This window comes from Salvia miltiorrhiza, chromosome 3 (genome assembly GCF_028751815.1).
Source record: "Salvia miltiorrhiza cultivar Shanhuang (shh) chromosome 3, IMPLAD_Smil_shh, whole genome shotgun sequence".
NCBI lineage: Eukaryota > Viridiplantae > Streptophyta > Magnoliopsida > Lamiales > Lamiaceae > Salvia > Salvia miltiorrhiza.
In genome coordinates this window covers 45,900,269-45,920,635 of record NC_080389.1, presented here as the reverse complement: position 1 = coordinate 45,920,635, position 20,367 = coordinate 45,900,269, and the positions used below count along the sequence as shown (strand labels likewise).

General features: G+C 36.5%; 2 protein-coding genes across 2 annotated transcripts; both read right to left on the bottom strand.

The window, feature by feature from the left end:
* Nucleotides 1-4,578: 4,578 nt before the first annotated feature.
* Nucleotides 4,579-8,798, bottom strand: LOC131016070 (WEB family protein At5g16730, chloroplastic). The gene is made up of 3 exons (XM_057944644.1): nucleotides 8,050-8,798; nucleotides 7,346-7,541; nucleotides 4,579-7,268 (listed from the first exon to the last, which is right to left on the bottom strand). The coding sequence occupies exons 1-3, from the start codon at nucleotides 8,064-8,066 to the stop codon at nucleotides 4,764-4,766; spliced, it is 2,718 nt and encodes a 905-aa protein (XP_057800627.1). The 5' UTR covers nucleotides 8,067-8,798; the 3' UTR covers nucleotides 4,579-4,763.
* Nucleotides 8,799-14,668: 5,870 nt separating this feature from the next.
* LOC131018877 (uncharacterized) lies at nucleotides 14,669-15,331 on the bottom strand. The gene has a single exon (XM_057947572.1). The coding sequence runs from the start codon at nucleotides 15,329-15,331 to the stop codon at nucleotides 14,669-14,671; it is 663 nt and encodes a 220-aa protein (XP_057803555.1).
* Nucleotides 15,332-20,367: the final 5,036 nt, after the last annotated feature.

The following is a 20,367-nucleotide window of genomic DNA, read 5'->3' as shown; positions in this document are numbered from 1 at the left end:
TACCAAAATGGATCCAGAAAACGGTGTTCGACACATGGGAGAACAACGAGTCCCTCAAAAGGGGAGATGTTCTGGAATTGTATTGTTTCAGTGCAGCACCAGAGCCAGTCGGAAAAGGAATCCGTGAAGCTTTCCACTTCATTAAGCTTCGGAGACCTGATACGGGAGCCCTTAACAGGATCAAAGTTCCCGACTTCCAGGCCGCAATCGTCTCAACATTCACGGAGGAACAAATCTCCACTAGACGAGCATGGGGTCTATGGGTCTGTCTCACAGAGATGGACAAAATGAAGTCCAGATTCAAGTTCTATCAAAGCTCGGATCTGGGAACGTTCCTAGTTAATACCATGACAGGAACAACAACTCCTTTTGCCGAAGAATCCTTCGAGAAGAAACGGCAAATGATTTGGAAGAACAAGATTGCGGGGAGCCAGGAGACTCGTCGCAAGTTTTGCAATATGGCTCATCTAGGCCATTGGATCGAGAAAATCTGCGATCAATGCTCATCGCAGAAGGAGCCAGAATTCGGCAAAGGATTCTTTCCAAAGCCGGATAAAAGGAGGTTCCGGTCTGATGAACATGATAAGCATCAGACTCCAAAGGGAAGGACACCTCGGGCACCAAAAAAGGAAGGTGGCCGACAAAGCTAAGTGAATTATGTGATTCACAGCAAGGATCGCACCCACAAAAGAAACGACAGAAATGGGTGGAAGCACAGGAGGACCACTCACCAAAAGCTCCAGGACAAAAGTGAGTGGAAAGAAAAGAAGCCGGCCCCTACCAGCATTATCACAAGGCGATAAAGCAAGGGTCCAGCACCATGTGAAGCCACTAACAAGTGTCGGCAATCAAGGCCGACAAAAGAAGGTGGATGTCATATTCAAGCAAGCTGGCCATGAGGATGGAATCCGAGGCCAACAACCAAGCAATTATAGAGGGGATCAAACCTCTATATAAACCCAAGTGCTGGAGAGCAGAAGGACAACGGAAAATTCACAACATTTTCACACACCACTTCCTCTCTCTAGAAATTATCTTTGTAATTTTTTTAAATTCTTGTTTTCAAAGTTTTCGTTTTTAGTTTTAGTTCCTTTTTATTTTATGTACACAAGGATTGGCTACTATGAGTAGCTAAAACAAGTTAGTCTCCTCCCTTGGGGAGTATTTTATGAAATAAATTAATTATTATATAATTCCTCTATAAACACTTAGTTTTTGTCCAACTATTCCGGTTTAGTAAAAATATTTTCTTTTCATTTTTCAACAAAAATATTTGGTGTCGAGACACAGTGAAGGAGGGAAACTGATTCCTGAAGGTGACCATTCGGCGAAAGCCGAAACACAGTGAAGGGAGAAGGTTGCAACCATCTCTTGCGAGTGTGTGGTTGGACGAAGGCCGAGGAGGCAAGAAGTCCGTAAAACGCGATAAAAGCTCCGGAAGGTGACCCATCGACAAAAGGTATACTGTTGATTTATGATTTGAATTATTTTGAAGTTGTACGGAAGCATGTTGGGCCTGATTATGTTTTAATTGAATTATGATCATTTGAACATGAAATGGTTTTAGATTGGATTTGTTGAGAATTGGTTGAGGGGTAGTCTTGTCATTTATTATGAGTTGGGAATGGATGATATGTGTTTTGTGAAAGTAGGTATTTTTGATAGATAAGTTATGAAGGTGGGTATTTTAAATTTTGACCCAAAAAATATCAAGCTACAACATCACACATTAAACATCAAAATTCTTATAATCAAAACTAATCGAGCATAAATAAATAAATTAGGTCAAGATAAAATGGTACTCCCTTTGTCCCATTATTTTTGGGCACGAAGATTAATAATTGTGTAATTAATAGATAAAGTGGATTGATGAAAATTGTTTAAATATTAGGTATAGAGAGAGAATATCTTGCCAAAAAAAGAATGAAATATTTGTAATGGAACATCCCATTATAAAAAGTGAGACATTGTAATGGGATAGAGGAAGTATTATATAAAGTGACAATGTCTAACATTAAACATAAATCATGCATACATAACTAGAGCATAAATAAATAATAAATCGAGAATGAATAATTTACATACAAATGACATGGTAATATTCTTATTATTATATGTTGAGCATAAATAATTCAAGTTTAACCGAGCATAGATACCTCGACTATAAATAATTCATAAATATTATTTTTTGATCGAAATAATAATAAAGATATTCACTTTCCGATTGTAAAACTCAAGTTTATGTGAAATTTGGAAACATTTATATTATTATTTCCGTTCCATTAAAAGTAGTTCAAAACTTTTAGACACATAAATTAAGGAGAATGTGTAAATTGGTTAAAAGTGATAGAACCTATACTTTTTTATGGGTTAAATTTTTTCTTTTATGAAAAGTCACTTATAGTGGGACGACCCAAAATGAACTACAGACCAAAATGAAAAAAAAAAAAAAAAAAAGTTATTCTTCTTTAGGCATGCCCCTTCCTGTTAGTAAGAAGCAATGGCTTCCACTTCAGCGGTGCCAGCCAATATCACAAATCCAATTGTATTAAACCCGACCTTTGTTTTTGTAAACATTGTTATAAGTTATCCAAGTTGCCAAGAAATAGTTCCTTTGCACGAGTAAGAAACCGATGTATTTCCACAGGTCGTCCTCATTAGGTATATAAGTTCTTTAGAATTTCTCGTATTGTTTTTCGCATCTCGAGGTTCGGCATAAAAAAAAAATCGTCTTGGTAGCAACCATAAAAGGGTTAGCTCCATAGTTAGTCTAGAAGCAAGGTAAGTAGGTCCATTACCGGCTGACTTCGGACCGAAATAATGGAGTAACCTTTGATCTCGGATCGGAGATGCTAAGTACTTTTAGTAGGACGGAAGGAGTATTATTTTTCCCATCGAAACATTTATAGATAAAATCAAAAACTTCATCATCATCATCATCATCATCATCATCTTCATCATTATTATTATTATTATTATTATTATTATTATTATTATTATTATTATTATTATTATTCCATCGGAAACATCAAATATCCAATCACCTTGGCTAGTCTATTGAAAACATCATTAATATTAATATTATTATTATTTTTTTAACTTTATATTAATACTAGAATAACATTAAATAAGGTTACGTCGGGTACAATTTTTTCTTATTAATAAGTGTGCGTGAGCTTAAGATGATAAACAAAATGGATAGGAGGGAGTATTAAAAAAAGAAAATTGTATTGTAGCAAAAAGGAAAAGTAAAGAGTGTTGGTATTTACTTTTTCACTCTATTACATTTTCAATTTGCTTTTTGTTTTTCATTTTTTTTTATCATGGAATATTAATTTGGGTTAATAGTGTTTTATGTCTCGAACTTTCAGCGTTTCCATAAAATATCTTGAACTTTCATTTTCTCCTAAAAAATCCCGAACTTTCAATTTTTTCCATAAAATGTCCCATTATACAAAATTCGGTGACAAAAAGATGAATTATCTTGTCGAAAGAAATATTTTGGGGACCGACATTGTTGGAAAACTATATTATGAATCATCACTGTTGGGAAATGCTGAAAGTTCGGGATTTTTTTATCATCTTTCCGTAATCGAATTTTTTATAGCACGACATTTTATGGAAAAAATTGAATGTTCAAATTTTTTTTATGAGAGAATGAAAGTTCGGGACATTTCGTAGAAAACGCTAAAAATTTGGGACATAAAACACTGTTAACTCTATTAATTTTAAGTTGTCACGTCAAATTTAATTTGGGTAAAAATCGCAAAAAAAGAAAAAATATTTTTGATAAATTTTAAACAAATTAAAAATTCATGTAGTTTTAGACACTTTTTAAAGTTCATATTCAAAACCAAAATTCATTCAAAATTAATGTATTTACACGTTAATAATTTTTTAAAAAATTTAAAATACTAGTATTTTCCAAATGAAAGTAGATACAATTAGCTACTTGAGATATGCTGTTGAATAAACCATTATTTATTTCCTGAAAAATAAAAAATAAAACATTATTCTACTCGAGAATATAAATTGGATAATTGGTTGTTTAAATAGTAAGCATATTTATTTATATATCGATAAAGTCAGTCAAGAAACAAGGAGATGGTGGTGCATAAATAAGATGTGAATTCGGAAATGATATACTTCCTCCGTCTCACTCCAATAGGCTCAGTTTTCTTTTTGAGTTGTCCCACTTTAATAGACTCATTTTTCTTTTTGGGTAAAAAAGTTGTACTTAATTGGTGTGGACCACACCACTTTACTACTACTTTTCTACTAAAAAGTACTCCCTCCGTCCATCAAAAATATGCCACTTTACTTTCGACACGGGTTTTAATAAAATATGAGTGAACTTGGTAGTGGAGTAAGGATCCCACTTTAAATGTGAGTGGAATGGTGTAGACCCTACTACTACAAATGGATGTGGCATATTTTTTGTGGACGGACGAAAAAGAAAATTGCGGCATATTTTTGGTGGACGGAGGGAGTAATAAATTTTTTTAATTTCTATGCCCAAAAGAAGTGAGAGCCTATTGGAGTGGGCCGGAGGTCTAGAATGGAGAGGAACATAAGGCCTTTCCACAACATAACTCACATTACATTGTCAGACAAATTGTGATACAAATCTCCAGTTTCCAAGTTTGCCAGACAAACCTATAAGGGGTAAAATTGGAACAAAAAATGAAAGAAAAGCCAATTACCAAAAGCAAACATACATGGAAAATATTCACTGTACCTCCTCTCCTCCCTAAACGCTGCTATCACTTGTGATTGCTACTGCCCTTCTTCTTCAATAGGCTTCCAAACTTCTGCAGCAATGCCTTCTTCTTCTTCTGACTGCTCGACTTCGATGGCGGGCTCCCATTATTTTCACTCGAAAGCACCCCGTTCGCGTGATCATACAGATCGCCACCTTCCCCTTTTGGCTCGAGCTCATCCTCAAAGGATTCTTGCTCCATTTCTCTCTCGGGAGACAACTCCTTCACATCAATCTTGCAGCTTTCCCACATCTTCAGGTCCACTTCTGCGCTTTTTTCGCCATCTTTTAGTTTCCCATTCGAGTTCTCGACTTCATCATCAGCTTGCTTCTCTTTGATGGGCGGCTCCTTCGGTTCACGCCTCACATCCCCTGTACCATTTTGTTCGGAGAACTCTACCACTTTCGGAAGCATATCATAGTCTTTCTCGCAGTCTGTTAGGTCGCCACTTTCTTCCTCCTCCTGCTTGCCCAAAGCTTCTTCAAGCGACTTAGATAGCTCCTCGACTTTTTCCTGAGACGCTGCTTCCCTTCTGCGCAGATCCTCATTCTCTGCAAGAATCCTGCGCAGTCGGTGTTCCATCTCATTCACGCACTCTTTTAGTCTCACGCTCTCCTCCTTTGCTTCATCCAGGACTTGCTTCAGGTAAATCGCCTCTGAATCAGCTTCGTTGAAGGACTTACTCAACCGATCCCTATCCTCTCTCGTTGCAGACGACTCTTCCTCCGCCAGTTTTAGTAAGTTCAGCAGCCGGCTTACTTCGTTTTTCATACTAATATTCTCTTCTTCAGACTGCTTCACCGAGTTCACCATATCTCCCTCCTTCTGCTCGTACTCGGCCTTCAAACTATCATAATCATGCTTCAATTGTTCGAGCGATTTAATCAGACTACTCATTTCATTTTCCATATGGGATTTCACTTCTTCAGACTTTCTCACAGAGTTCACCAAATCTAGATCCTTCTGCTCCAACTCGGCCTTCAAGGTACCATAATCGTGCTTTGACTGTTCAACTGAATCGATCAGCCTGCTTATTTCGTTTTCCATATCGGACTTCTCCTCTTCAGACTTTTTCACGGAGTTCGTCAAATCTAGTTCCTTCTGCTCCAACTCCGCCTTCAAGTTCCCACACTCGTGCCTCGACATCTCAACTGAACAAGTAAGAGCATCGATCTGTTTTCTTGTATCATCGAGTATACTTTCATACTTCTCATTGGTTGATTTCAGGGACAGTTTCAGAAACTCCATTTCTCTTTCATAAATTTCATTCTGAGCTTGACTCAAGATTAGTTTTTCTTTCGCATCTCTTGCTTCCGAAGAGACTTCGTGCAATGCTGATGCCAAACTCTCCAACGCTTTCTTGCTTTTCTCTTCTTCGTCTCTGGATGTTTCCAGCTCGTTCAAGAGCTTGCTCTTCTCTTCCAACAGCACTTCTAAGCTAGCAGCTGCAATTTTTTCGTTGTTCAACGCAATGCTTCTCATTTCTCTCGTGGTTTCAAGTTCAGACTCAAGCACTTCCACCTTCTTCACCAGTTCAGAAGAATCTTCTCTAGCTCGTTCAAGACAATGCTCTGATTCCTCCAACTCGCCTTTCTGTCTCTTGCTTGAGGTCTCCAACAAACCGAGCTTCTCCTTAAGCACCGCGATCTCAGACTTTGCATCATGCAGCAAATCATTACTTTCTTCCAGTTTTTTCACCACCGTTCCAAGAGATTCTGAAGCCGACTTCTCTGATTCACTCGCTTGCTCAGCTTGAGACGTTAGCTCCTCGACTCGTTGATGAAGCTCCCTCACTAGATTATGCGCATAATATTCAGACATCTTGGAAGCCTCGAGATCAACATTGAGTTGCTCCATTGCAGCCTCTTTTCCGGACAATTTCTCCTCAAAAAATTTCGCTCGTTCAAGTTCTTGTCGAAGAGAATGTATCTCCAACTCCAAACTCGACACTAATTGATTGTTCTCAACAGCCTGCATCTCTACCCTCGACTCAAGTGCAGATTTCAAGCGGATCACTTCAGCAGACAGAAGCTCGACCTTCTCTGCATGAATCTCGGCTATTTTTGTTGCATCATCAGCATGGTTCAGCGCCTGGTTCTTTGCAGCAGACGTCATTGCCAGTTCTTGCTTCACCTTCTGAAGCTCCTGTGTTGCAGATAGCAGCGCAGCCACATCCACGGCGTGCTGACTCCTCACAGCCTCCAACTCTTTCTGCCATTCGTCTTCCTTCATGGGATTCGCTCCGAACCCCACCTGCTCCATCTCAAGCGCCCGGAACTTCTCAATCTCTGAATTCTCCTCCGCTCGTCTCTGAGCCTGCAGAGCTTCCTCAAGCTTCTCGTTTGCCTCATTGCATAATCTATGGGCTTCCTTCACCTCATCAAGAGCCTTCACCTTTTCCTTCTCGACTGAAACCAGCTTCTCATTCGCCTTCTTCAAATCCTCCTGAGCTTGATTCAGCTCCGCCTGAAGCTCTGAAGACGGCCTCACCATACGCGTTGGCTTCCTCTAGACAAAACACGAGATCAACACTAAGGGACAATGCAATGCAACTACACATTAAAACAGAATAGCTTGAAACTTACATCAGTCGGAGTGCTGGGCTTGGGCGACGCCCTCTCCACTTTAGGCTTGGGAGTGAGAGATCCCGGGGATCTATCAATGGAGAGGCGGCCATTTTGCAACGAGGAAATCGAGTCACCACTAGGTCTAGCAACTCCCCTGCTGCTTCGAGGAGTTGCCGGTGATGCTTTAGCATTTGGAGTTCCAGATAAACTAGATCTACATAAAGCACAAATTCTTCAACTGTCTCAACTTAATTTTTCTAACTAGAGCTAAAAATGCAAGATCCACAAATGTATTCATTGCACATTTCAGGCATGAAATCCAATTCTACAAAAATGGTTATAATCCAAATATGGAATGCTTTCTGTGAAATCCACTTTTACAATAAGGCATTTTCATAACATACGAGAAATCCTAAAAACATTAAACAATTGCATCAAAACAGAAATAAACATTGGACAATTAAACACTAAATACACAACAAATAAGCCAAGATTAACTATACAAGTTCCAAAAAGAAGCAATTTTGCGCAAACCCAAGAAATTGAAGTGACAATTTCCAACTTTAAATATGTTTTATCCTTCGCAATAAACATACGCTGATCATCATACACCAAAAGGGCAGATTCAATTTAGAAAAACGAAATTCAAACGCAAAAAAGAATTAGTGAACAACAACGCAAACCCACATCAGATCCACCCAAAAAAGTAGTACTTCACTTACTTCGATTTAGCAGACATGGCGAAAATCAAGAATCTCTTGCTGCAATTTCTTCAACAACCGAAAGAAAAAGAAAAAAAAAAGGTGGGGTTTATCTATAATGTGGACATCGTGAAAGAGAAGAGAAATATCACTCCAACTCTGGGAATAAACCTGAATCGAAAATCTGTAGTTGGACTCGAGTTTCAACAGAGTGATTATAGGAAAAAAAATAACAGAAAATAAAAAAATCGAAACGAAACGAAAATGGAAATATTTGGGGGGTGGAGTTGAGTGAAGTGTTCTTGTCTCAGATTGGAACAAACAACCGCTGCTCTTTCTCTTTCTCTCTCTACTACCTTTACCTGATTGAAATTACCAAAGTGCCCCTAGTGCCCTCCATCGCAAAGGCTATAAAGAAGGCGGTCTCTGGTTACAAATACTGTCACAGTCTCACAGACAAAAAGGGAATAGAGAGAGAGGGAGAGAGAGAGAAACTGTGAATCTACTGCTTTTTTCAGCTTAAAAAGTGGATAAAGAGCTCTCAAGAAAGAGAGAAACTTTAATCAAGCAAGATTGAAAACTATTTACTTTTCTATTTTGTTATGTGGAGATTCTGCATTGTGAGCTCAGATTAATTTCTAGATTTGGTTTTAATTTGGAAACTTTGTTGGGAAGAAGACATAATTCATTGTTTTTTTTATTGTTGCAGCTCTGTTTATTAAGATAAGAGCACTATTATTTCTTGGAATAAAATTCAAGAAAAAAAAGAATGTTACTAATGCTTCAAGATTCGGTTTTATGGCTTTCTTTCCATTATGTCATTATCTCATAATCATGAGCAAGTGGGGGAAATTTGTTTTAATTTTGTTGTTTCTTTCTTTTTAATCAGGATAGGGTTGGAAGAAATTAATCCCACTAATTAAAGATTAGTTAATATTGTTATCATATAGTAACTCATATCATAAACATGTTATTTAATGTTTTTATAGTTGGGTCCCCAACTTTGTTCTTTAACATTAATGAGCCATCAAGTTTTTTTTTTTTTTGTTCAATTTAGTATTCGAACTTCAAAATGTGATATGTCTGATTCTATAAAATATATTTGCCTAATTATTTATAAACTAGCATTTGCACCCAGAGAACACTATTTTTATATATATTTATATAAAATTAATATCAACTCAATTATCATATTTATAAGTATTAAAAAAATTGATTTTAACAAAATATATTTGAACTGAATAATAAAAAACAAATACTAATAATTTACAATAATAAAAATTGATGTTACGAAAAGAGAAAAAAAGTTAAAACAATGAAAATAAAAAAAATAAAAAGAATTAATAATAGATTTATTTTTTTAAAAAAGGTGAGAGAGGACATAGATTTTTTTTAATTTTAATTTTAATCTTTAAATAAATATAACTTTTACATTTTAAATAAATTAAAGCTCTGTCGTGATCTTTAATTTGATATGCATATTAAATATTCCATAATTATTCGAATTTCACAATTTAAAAAAAAAGTAAAACAAAAATATAGGAAGATAAAGAAAATAAAAAAGAAAAATATAGTTACAAATAAACTTTCGATTTTATTATAATTACAAAAGAGGCAAATCTTTTTATAGTCATGTTTCATAAATATATAAGTTATATAGCTCTACTTTTCAATACACAAGTATGTTACACAACCTTTTTTTGCTGAAAATACTATTATACCCTTCCTTTATTTTATTTTCCCACAAAATAGAAATTCAAACAATCTCTTCTTATCTCTCTCTCTCTCTCAAAATTGAAATTGACAGCCATAGCTCGCTAAAAAAAAATTCGCTCGCCCAGCTCCGCCGTCTGACCCGTCGTCGCCATCGAAGCGCAGACACGCTTCGCGCTGTCGCCCACGTCGCCCCATCGTCGTCGAAGCCCAGGTCACGTCGCCCCGTCAATGTCCACCGCCGCCGAAGCCCTCCTTTTCCGCCACCGAACTAGGGCTTAAAGCCTAGCCCTTGTCGTCCAACCTGTCACCGACCCTTGTCCGCCGCTGAAGCCCCCTTCTCTGCCGCCGAACTAGGGCTCAAAGCCCAGCCCCTGCTGCTACAATCCGTCGCCCAGCTCTTGTTCGCCGCGAGTACACGATGGAGTACTCGATCATGTACTCTATCGATCGTGATCGAGTACTCCATCGAGTACACGATCGAGTACTCGCTAGAAATTATTCTCTTCTCTCTTTTTTTCTTCGCTAAATACTCCCTCCTATCCGTTTTCTTTGTCGTTTCACCATTCTAAATTATTTGTGTTATAATTGACGTTTTGAGAATTTTTATCAATATTAACCTTATTTAATACTCTTGCATTAATCACAAACAATTTGACTTTTTGTAGTAGCCCGCTCTTTTATTATATTTAAATCCAGTAATACGATAATTATTATTTCATCTTTCAGTAAATCAAGCTCAGTAATTATTTATGATTTAAATTCAGCTTATGACACTGAATTATTGAAGCAGGGTTATTATTTTATTTCTAAGCCAGTTAGCTTCGCGTGAGTAAAACCACGATGAGAATTATTGAGTAAGCCAATAATTATTCAGTTCAGATTCATAACTGACTTAGTTAAGTCATGTTAATTATTAATCACAATAGAATTAATTTTCTATTTTTTTTATTTATTATTATTATTTCTTGAGTCGTGAATTTATTCCGGCTTGTGAAGAATTAAATCTACGATATTAATTTAGATATTATTCCGTGTATTAAATCTAGCACGCCATGCTCCCTCAGCCACTCTATTCTCACCCGTGCTTAGTTTTTATTTCACTCCAACATAGTCAAAGAAAATATTCAACAGACAAATCTCAATTGTCAGCAGCAAATCTAATCACATTAAATTCTTCAACCACGCCTCAATTTAGCCGCACTATTCGCCATATTTTCACACTATCAGCTTCAGTATTTACTCCCTATAAAAGGCATCCTCACTTACCTAAAATCCTTAGCAGCTGCAAAGGATTTTAAACGAAGCAAAATCACCATTCATACAGAACATCAACCAAGCATCATTCAAGGTAATTATTATCCCAGTTTACTCTCTCCATTTTCATGCTTCGCATTCACATCCCAACAAAATCTATGTTTAGTATAAGAAGTACTGAGATATTAATTAATGGCATATTTCTGCTATAGAATCATCAGACTAGAATCCTTAAACAAGGCAAATGCATCAAGAGATACTAAATAGCATGAGAACCAAAAGAACACGCCACTAGCCTTGCATAAACAATATAGAGAACTGAAACTTCAAGTAGACAAGCTTCGAACTTAGTTTTTAAGAAGAAGGGACACGGCCCTGTTCGGTCGAACCGAAACGACGACGATGACGAACTGCCGAGATCTTCGCTACGACGAAGGGTGACTCCGGAAGTCGGCTTTGGGCGAGGCAGCGGCGCCAACTTCGGAGGAAGGCAGCCCCGGCGAGCTGGCCTCTGCCGGCAGCAACTGTTCTGCCATCTCTCGCCAATCTCCAGAACAGCGGCAGTCGGCGACGGCTGACTCGGCGGCTTTAGGCGACGCGGCGCTCGCCGGAATCCAGTTGCAGCGGCGTGGATTCTTCGGCTGAATACTGATCGGGAGAGAAGAGAGGCGAGGGGTGTTCCCGGTGACTGGTGTGTGTGCGAGACGTGTGAGGAGGAGCCGCGCCGGCGGAAGTTCGAGGAAGAGAGAGGGCGATGGATAGAGAAGGGAAGAGAGGGAGAGATGTGAGTAGCATGTGTTTTCTTGTGAATGGAGAGAGAGATAAAAAAAAAAAATATTGAGAGAGAGAGATGTGAGCAGCGGTTTAGATAGATAAGAGAAAGAGAGAAATAGTGTTCTTCTTTAAAAAAAAAATAGAGAAGAATCAGTAGTTATATTGAAAAGCATTCTTCTTTAATAAAGTTAGAAAGAAAACCGAGTGCTTTGAATGAAAAAATATAGAGAGCTTTGATTATTAAGATGTAAAGTATGCTTAAAATATAATAAATGCAAAAGAGAATTGTCGGTAGAGAGAACCGAGAGTGAAAACTTAAGAGAGGAGTGGGCCTTCCTCAGTTGGGCCGGGTTTGGGCCGATTCCTTTTGGGCCTAGTTTATTTTATTGGGCCGGAGATTAATTCAATTGGGCTTTGCTTATTTTATTTCCATTGGGCTAATATATATATTGTTTGGACTCTATTATTTTTATAAATGGGCTCTTATTATTTATTTTGATTGGGCTTCTATTAATTGTTAATAATGAATTTATTATTTTTATTAATTGAACTCCTACTATTTAATTGATTAAGTTCAATGAAATTTATTTAGTTAAGCCCAATGAGATTTATTAATTTAGGCCCCATTATTAATCCTAATTATTTTTAATTAGTGATAAATTTTTAAGACTTACTAATCATTAATTAGTAAGTAAATTAGATTATTTTAAGATGAGTAGATTATTAAAGATTAATAATCCGACCTCATAAGACGAGCTTTAATTCCTTAAATAGGATTAGCATCTCATAATTTAATTAAAGGAATATGAGTCATGCATAATCATTTCACGCATCCTCATTTATTGAGATTTTTCGAGAATTAGAATCTTATTTTATTTTCTCGGATTAAAGGTCAAGCACCAGAGTTAGAGCTAAATCGTGAGTCTGCTATTCAAGTGGGCTTTCTTACGTATAAACTAAAACCATATAGTAGAATTGTTAAGACTTTATGCTTATGAATTTAAATGATATTGTCAATGCCTAAATGCTTTATGTTTTATTATTAATTGCCTATCTGATGTTAATCGAATTCGGATTCTGGATGGGACCGCAAATCCCTTCGGAATTAGTGTACACCCTTGTGATCGTGAGTCATCTAGCGGGTTGGCCGATCATAGTGTCCGTAGAGGGAGGCCTCCCTCTCGGCACGAGTTACTGATATGGTGATTAATGATATAAAATACCTGCGCAGGTTATTGATGAAAGAAATGATATTATGTTTGGTAAATACGAGTCTTTAAAGGAAAACCCTCGTATATTACTACTGTTGAAAGGCTTGACAATAAAATATTATGCATGTATGTAAATTTCGGCAAGTGTCCACTAAGTACTCTTGTACTTAGCCCTGTATGTATTTATAAATGTGCAGGTTGAGCTGTGATCGAGGATGTAGTGTGCAAGCGGAGCTTTTGTCAATTTAGGACGAGAACCTCAGAGTGGAGTATATGTCTTCATACATATACTCAAGTTATTGTTATTCCGCTGCGAACACTGATTATGTTAAGATATTATGTCATTTGTCAAACAATATGTATTATTTAATAATGTACTAAAACCATTGAGTACCCCGTTTTGGGATAATATTATGTACGGTCCCCTTGTGGCCTTCGTTGATATCTAGATATTTCGATTGATTTCTTTATACAAGTCGAGTCATCAAGAAAACGAATATGCCCTTTCTAAATCCCGCTCCTAAATTCCCTCCCTTAGTCGCGGTTTTCCCGAATTTGCTATCCTTAACAAGTGCGGTCGTGACACTTTTGCTATGATTTGATATACTAAGAAAATATTTTCGAGTATTTTTCTATGATTTGATATACTAAGAAGATAAAGAGTGTTTAGTTTTTTTTTTTTTTTGGTTATCTATGTTGGGTTAATTAATATACTCCACTAAAATAAGTGATATTTAACGAGGTTATGTTGGATATAATATTTTTTTTATTAAAAAGTGTGCTTGAGCTTAGGATGACAAACAAAAAGGATAGGGTTCCAATTTCCAATGAACATAACTTTGCAGTGGAACCCTATTTTGGGGGGGTTTTCATGGCACGGGCTATATGGCCCATTGAGAATCAACATATAGGTATCATCACTGCTGCTCGACCTGTATGGACGAGTTATGCAGCCATAAACTGTCTCCCTGATGAACTTCGCCAACAGTTAGATTTGTTTTGGGTAATAGTTATTTAACTTAATTATTAAAAAGTATAAGTAATCTATACTTTTTAAAGATGAATGTATTTTTATATTATACAATTATAATAAAATTAGTAATATTTTTACAACTTAAAATATAACATTCATAATTTTTTTTAACTTATAAGATAGATCTCATTAATCCTATAATTGTTCAAATAAAGGTGACTTTTTATAGTTGTATTTTAGTCAAATCAATGACCAATATCTCAATTAACAACACATTTTTATCAACGCTAATTATTAGCTAGTTAAAATGTCCCTCAAAATATCCATCTATTTTTTATTTTTTCTACTAAGCAAGAAAGATTTTCTAAATTTTTTTTATGCATATTAGCAAAAAAGATTTTTTAGAACTTTTATTCTTTGATGCATATTATACGACTCCGAATTTTTTCAAAGTACTTCATTCATCCCAATTATATAGGCTGATTGAATTCTCCACAAGGATTAAAAAATCATTGGAAAAGAAAGTTATACAAGTAACTTCCTAATATACTCATATTTATTATATTTGACAATATATTAATGTTAGAGTTAATCAAAGAATTAAATAGAGATATATTTGTAAATCATACACATTTAATCTGGCACGTCTGTAACAAAAATATTAATGTCACACAATATTAAATAATTAAAAACATGAAGAAATAGTGATAATTTACCTAATAGCGGCAACATCGTGACGACATAGAATCTTATCCTCATCAAACTCACGACATTCGCATGTACGAGTCACAAGGTCAACTTGGTGAATTCTCTTTTCCTCTTCGACCTTATAAACATGTGTAGTGGTTTCATACACTCTTAGGTGATGATCGAGTTCGACTTGCACCGTCAGCTTGTTGTAAGCCGCCTCTGTCAACTCATGTTGTCTGGACATAGCGCTGGCCCATCTCTCATCAAACCATTTTTCCACAATAGTACGAAAAGTCTCAAGCAATGAGGATACTGGAAAACGTCTTGCCCACAATAGACGAGAATTCAAGACATCAGCAACATTAGAGGTCATGAAACTATACCTAGGTACTGGACTTCTCGACCTAGACCACCTCTCAACCCCAATAAGGGAAAGCCTCGTATGAGCGCTATGACTTTGCAACTCCAACTCCGAAAAGAATTTTCCAAAACCTTCAACTCGATAAGCATATGCCGCATTCTTGAAGTGAATTAATGCTTCCTTGCCAATTTGTGTCAAATTTTTATGCAAGTGGTGATAACACAATCCATGCGTTGCATTTGGATAGACAGACCTAATAGCATTTTCGATACTCTTATGCTGGTCGGACATAATCATGAGACCTTCTGGAGGATTGTAGCACATGCGCAGGTTAGAGAGAAACCATGTCCAAGATTCATCGTTCTCTATTGGACCCAAACCAATTGCAAGAGAAAACACTACAAGAAATAGCGGCTCCAACGACCGAAATTTTCGGTCTTTAAAAAGGAGGCCTTAACGACCGAAATTTTAATATTAACGACCGTTTTGTTTAATATTTTAAATCTTATTTTTTTTCCTACGACCGAATGAAACGGTCGTTAATTTATAACGACCGTATCTACGACCGTTTTCCGGTCGTTGGTTATTTTTATTGAATTTTGATATAATTTTAATTTAACGACCGTTTGTAACGGTCGTTACCTTAATTTGAGTTTTGATATTTTTAAGTTTTCGGAAATATTTAACGACCGTTTGTTAACGGTTGTTGTATTTTAATTTATTTAAATATATTTAATATTCACGACCGAAATTCGGTCTTTATATTAGAACTAAAAAAAAGAAATAATTAATAATTATTTTTAACGACTGTTTTTCGGTCGTTGTATACCGAAATTATTAATATTATAATTAAAATTGTCAACGACCGTTTTTCGGTCGTTATATGTCTAATCGGTCGTTGAAGTCGCGGACTTAACTTAGGTTTTCTAATTTTTCCCCCATTTTCTTCTCCACCCTTTCCTCCTCCGATTCTCCGCCTCCTTCCGCCGATTTCGCCGTTCCCGACACCGCCGCCTCCGTCCATCGAACGGCCACCTCCACCGACGCCGCCGCTGCTGCTCCTCTCCGTCCGACGCGACCGCTGCTGCTTCTCTCCGTCCGACGCGACGCGACCGCTGCTGCTCCTCTCCGTCCGACGCGACGCCGACGCCGCCGCCGCCGCCGCCGCTGCTCTCCGTCCAACGCCGCTGCTCTCCGTTGACGTGATACTCTACGGTAAGTTAATTAATTATTCATCCTAACCCTAATTAATTATTTTTTATAGATTTCATCAATTATTAACCCTAACTCTAATTCCCAGCCCCCTGCCCTCGCCGGACCGCCCCTGCCCTCGCCGGAAAGCTCCTGCCGTTGCCGGAATAAGAGATTGTAGGTTAGTTCGTGTAACTTATATAATATAGGCTATTAATTTGAATTTAGGTTAATATTGGTATGTTAGTATACATGAATTTAGGTTAATTATATGTGAATTAATGAGAAATTTACATAGAACTTAGTATGAATTATATGTGAATTAATGTAGGCTATGTTTCAAATTTATGTTAATTATATTAGTATGAATTAATGTGAAATTTAGTTGTTGCGTTGTATAGTATATGTGAATTAATGTGAATTTAGTTTGAATGTAATGTGAAATTATATGTTAATTATATATGTTCATTTGTATTTGATTTGTTTAAAGAACAAGAACTTAGTAAGATAATTTATTTTATAAGATTTATTTAAAGAACTTAGTTAGGTTTATTTGTAAATATTAGATTTATTTAAATAACTTAGTTAGGTTTATATATATTAGATTTAGTTAAAGAACTTAGTTAGGTTAATCTCTATTTAAAGAGCTTCGTTAGGTTCATTTCTATTTAAAGAACTTAGTTAGGTTCATTTCTATTTAAAGAACTTAGGAAGGTTAATTTCTATTTAAAGAACTTATAATGTTTAAATTTATTTAATTCGCTTTATCGCCGGTGGGGGAGAGGCGAAATATATGATTTAGCATGATTAATTGCGTTGAGCATGTTTTAATTATAATTAAGCATGATAGTTTCGCCGGTGGGGGAGAGGCGATTAAGTATGATTGTGATTAATTGGAGTTTGGGCCGCCGGTGGGGGAGAGGCGGAGGCGGTAGCAATGACTACCGCCTTGGTTTTGTTGTTGTGTTGAAATTTCAATCTTCAATCATCCTTCTTGAAATCCTAATCGTAATCTTCAGTCATCCTTCTATAATCCTAATCTCCATCCTTATTTGAGTTCTTAATGTCTACTTTTATTCATAATCTTAATCTTAATTCGGATTCCTAATTCTAATCTTAATCTTAATCCTACTTTTAATCTTAATTCCTAATCCAAATCTTAATCTCCTTTCTTAATCATACTCTTAATCTTAATTCCAAATCCAAATCTTAATCTCCTTTCATAATCCTAATCTTAATCTTAATTCCTAATCCAAATCTTAATCTCATTTCATAATCTTAATCTTAATTCCTAATCCTTATCTTAATCTTAATGTTAATTTCTAATCTTAATTTCCACTCTTATTCATCATCTTAATTTTATATCTAATGTGTGAACTAATTAAAACATTAATAATATATGAATGCAGGAAATATAAACATGAGTTTAGATAGAGGGTGGATGTATAGGCGATATGCTCAAGGTAGTCTAACAGGAGAGTTCATGGATGGATTGGAAGTATTTATCCATTATGCACTTTCTCGACCGGACTTAATGATTGGAAATAAGATCAAATGCCCATGCACAAAATGTAAGAACAAAAAATTTGATACTCCAATGACTGTTAGGGTTCACTTGGCAAAGAATGGTTTTATCCCTAGATACCATATATGGACGATGCATGGTGAAGCGTTAGTGCAAGTCCCTGATGTTGCTAGGCGTATTGTAACCATTGAGGAAGATAGAGAAGTAAATCGTTATGAGACGATGGTGATGGATGTAGCGACAGCTCAATTTCACAATGTCGATGATTTAATTGAAGAATCTCCAAACCCAACAGCCCAACATTTGTATGATATGTTAAAGGCGGCTGATAGAGAGTTGTGGCCTGGCTGTAAAACCCATACCCAATTATCTCTTGTAGCTCGATTGATGAGTTTAAAATCTGATAATAATATGTCTGAGCGATGTTTTGATCAGATTTTGGAGTTGATTAAAGAAATAGTTCCCGATAATAATTTGGTGACTGGAGATTTCTACAGTGCAAAAAAATTGCTTCGTGGGATGGGTTTGCCAGTTGAGAACATTGATTGTTGTCGTAATAATTTTATGCTTTTTTGGGGGGATGATGAAAGCTTGAACGAGTGTAAGTTTTGCGATGCAAAACGTTACAAAGAATCTTCTAGTCCCAGTGGTAGTCGTCAACGACGCCTAGTTGCAGTCAGTCAGATGCATTACTTTCCCATCACCCCAAGATTGCAAAGGTTATATGCATCTAAAGCAACAGCAGTTGATATGCGATGGCATGCTACATCAGTTAATGATGGTGTGATGAGACACCCTGCAGACTCACCTGCATGGAAACATTTTGACAACACATTTCCTGATTTTGCGGCTGAGGTCAGAAATGTGAGATTGGGGCTTTGTACTGACGGATTGTCGCCATTCAACAATTTTGGAAAGCAATATTCCTCATGGCCAATCCTACTTACTCCATACAATCTTCCTCCTTGGATGTGCATGAGAGAACAACACATATTTCTCACTGCTGTCGTCCCTGGGCCACACAATCCAAAGGATATGATTGATGTTTTTCTTCAACCATTGATTGCTGAGTTATCTCATCTTTGGGAAGTGGGTGTCCAAACGTATGACATATCACTGAAGAATAATTTCCAAATGCGTGCTGCACTTTTGTGGACAATTAGTGACTTTCCCGCTTATTCCATGCTTTCTGGTTGGAGTACAGCTGGTAGATTGGCATGTCCACGTTGTTGTGATGATACAGATTCTTTTCGATTACCTTTGAGTGGTAAACAATCCTGGTTTGACTGTCATAGGAGGTTCTTACCCACTGATCATCCTTTTCGACGCAACAAAAACGCGTTTATAAAAAATGCTCAAGTAAGAAAAGGTCCTCCACAAACAAAAAATGGGTACCAGTTGTTGGCTGAGATTGAGGGATTGGGGATTAAAAAAGTAACAGAATTGACAGTTGAAGAGACTCGATTACGGATATCTAAACGACAAAGAACTTATGAATCAGGTTGGAGGAAAAAAAGTATATTCTGGGATTTGCCATATTGGAGTTCGTTGCTTATACGTCATAATCTTGATGTTATGCATATAGAAAAGAACGTCTTTGATAATTTGTTCAACACCATTATGAATACTAAAGGCAAAACAAAGGATACGGCCAAATCTCGCGAAGAATTGAATAGGTTTTGTCGCAGACCTGAGTTAGAAGCCAATGAACAAACAGGAAAGTACCCTAAAGCATGTTATATGCTTGATAATGATGAGAAAAGAATCTTACTTAAGTGGATTGAAGGGCTTAGATTTCCTGATGGCTATGTATCCACGTTAGGTAGATGTGTCAACTTGAGTACACTTCAAATGTTTGGTATGAAGAGTCACGATTGTCACGTGATGATGCAACGAGTATTGCCGGTCGCACTAAAAGAACTTCTACCATTCAATGTGTGGAAAACAATTACAGATCTTTGTCTCTTTTTCAAAGATTTGACTTCACCAAACATTCAAGTTGACAATCTTCTTCAGATGCAAAAAAATATTCCGGTGTCCAGTTAGATTTCTATGGTCGTTTGTTAGAGGTTGTTGTCCTAGAGTATCCTGGGCTACCAATAAAAACAACCACATTATTCAAATGTGAGTGGTTTGACCCTCAAACTCCAACTGGAACCGACATTGATCGTGACTTCAATCTGGTTTCGGTGCACAAGAATCGTCGTTATTCCAAATACGAACCATTTATCCTCGCCAATCAAGCTGCACAAGTTTATTATTGCTTGTATCCAAGTAAAAATAACAACAGAAGCAATTGGTTGGCTGCTTGTAAAGTGAAAGCAAGGCCAGTTGTTGAAGTTTCCACAACTGAACTTCCAATAACGTCTTTGCCTTTTCAAGAGGAAGTCTTAGGCAGAATATCTCTTACGAATATAGATGACATTTCAACAATGGTTCATCCACATGGAGGCGAGGTGGACATAGATCATGATGATGATGATGATGAAGATGATGAAGACCTTATTTTACAATCCCCCGAGTCTTCTAACACTGAATCAGATTGAGTAATTAATGACTTCAAATAAAACATATTTGAACATTTTATATATTTAATGTGTTAAATAATAAACTAATATACTAATTACTTCAAATTTGGATATAG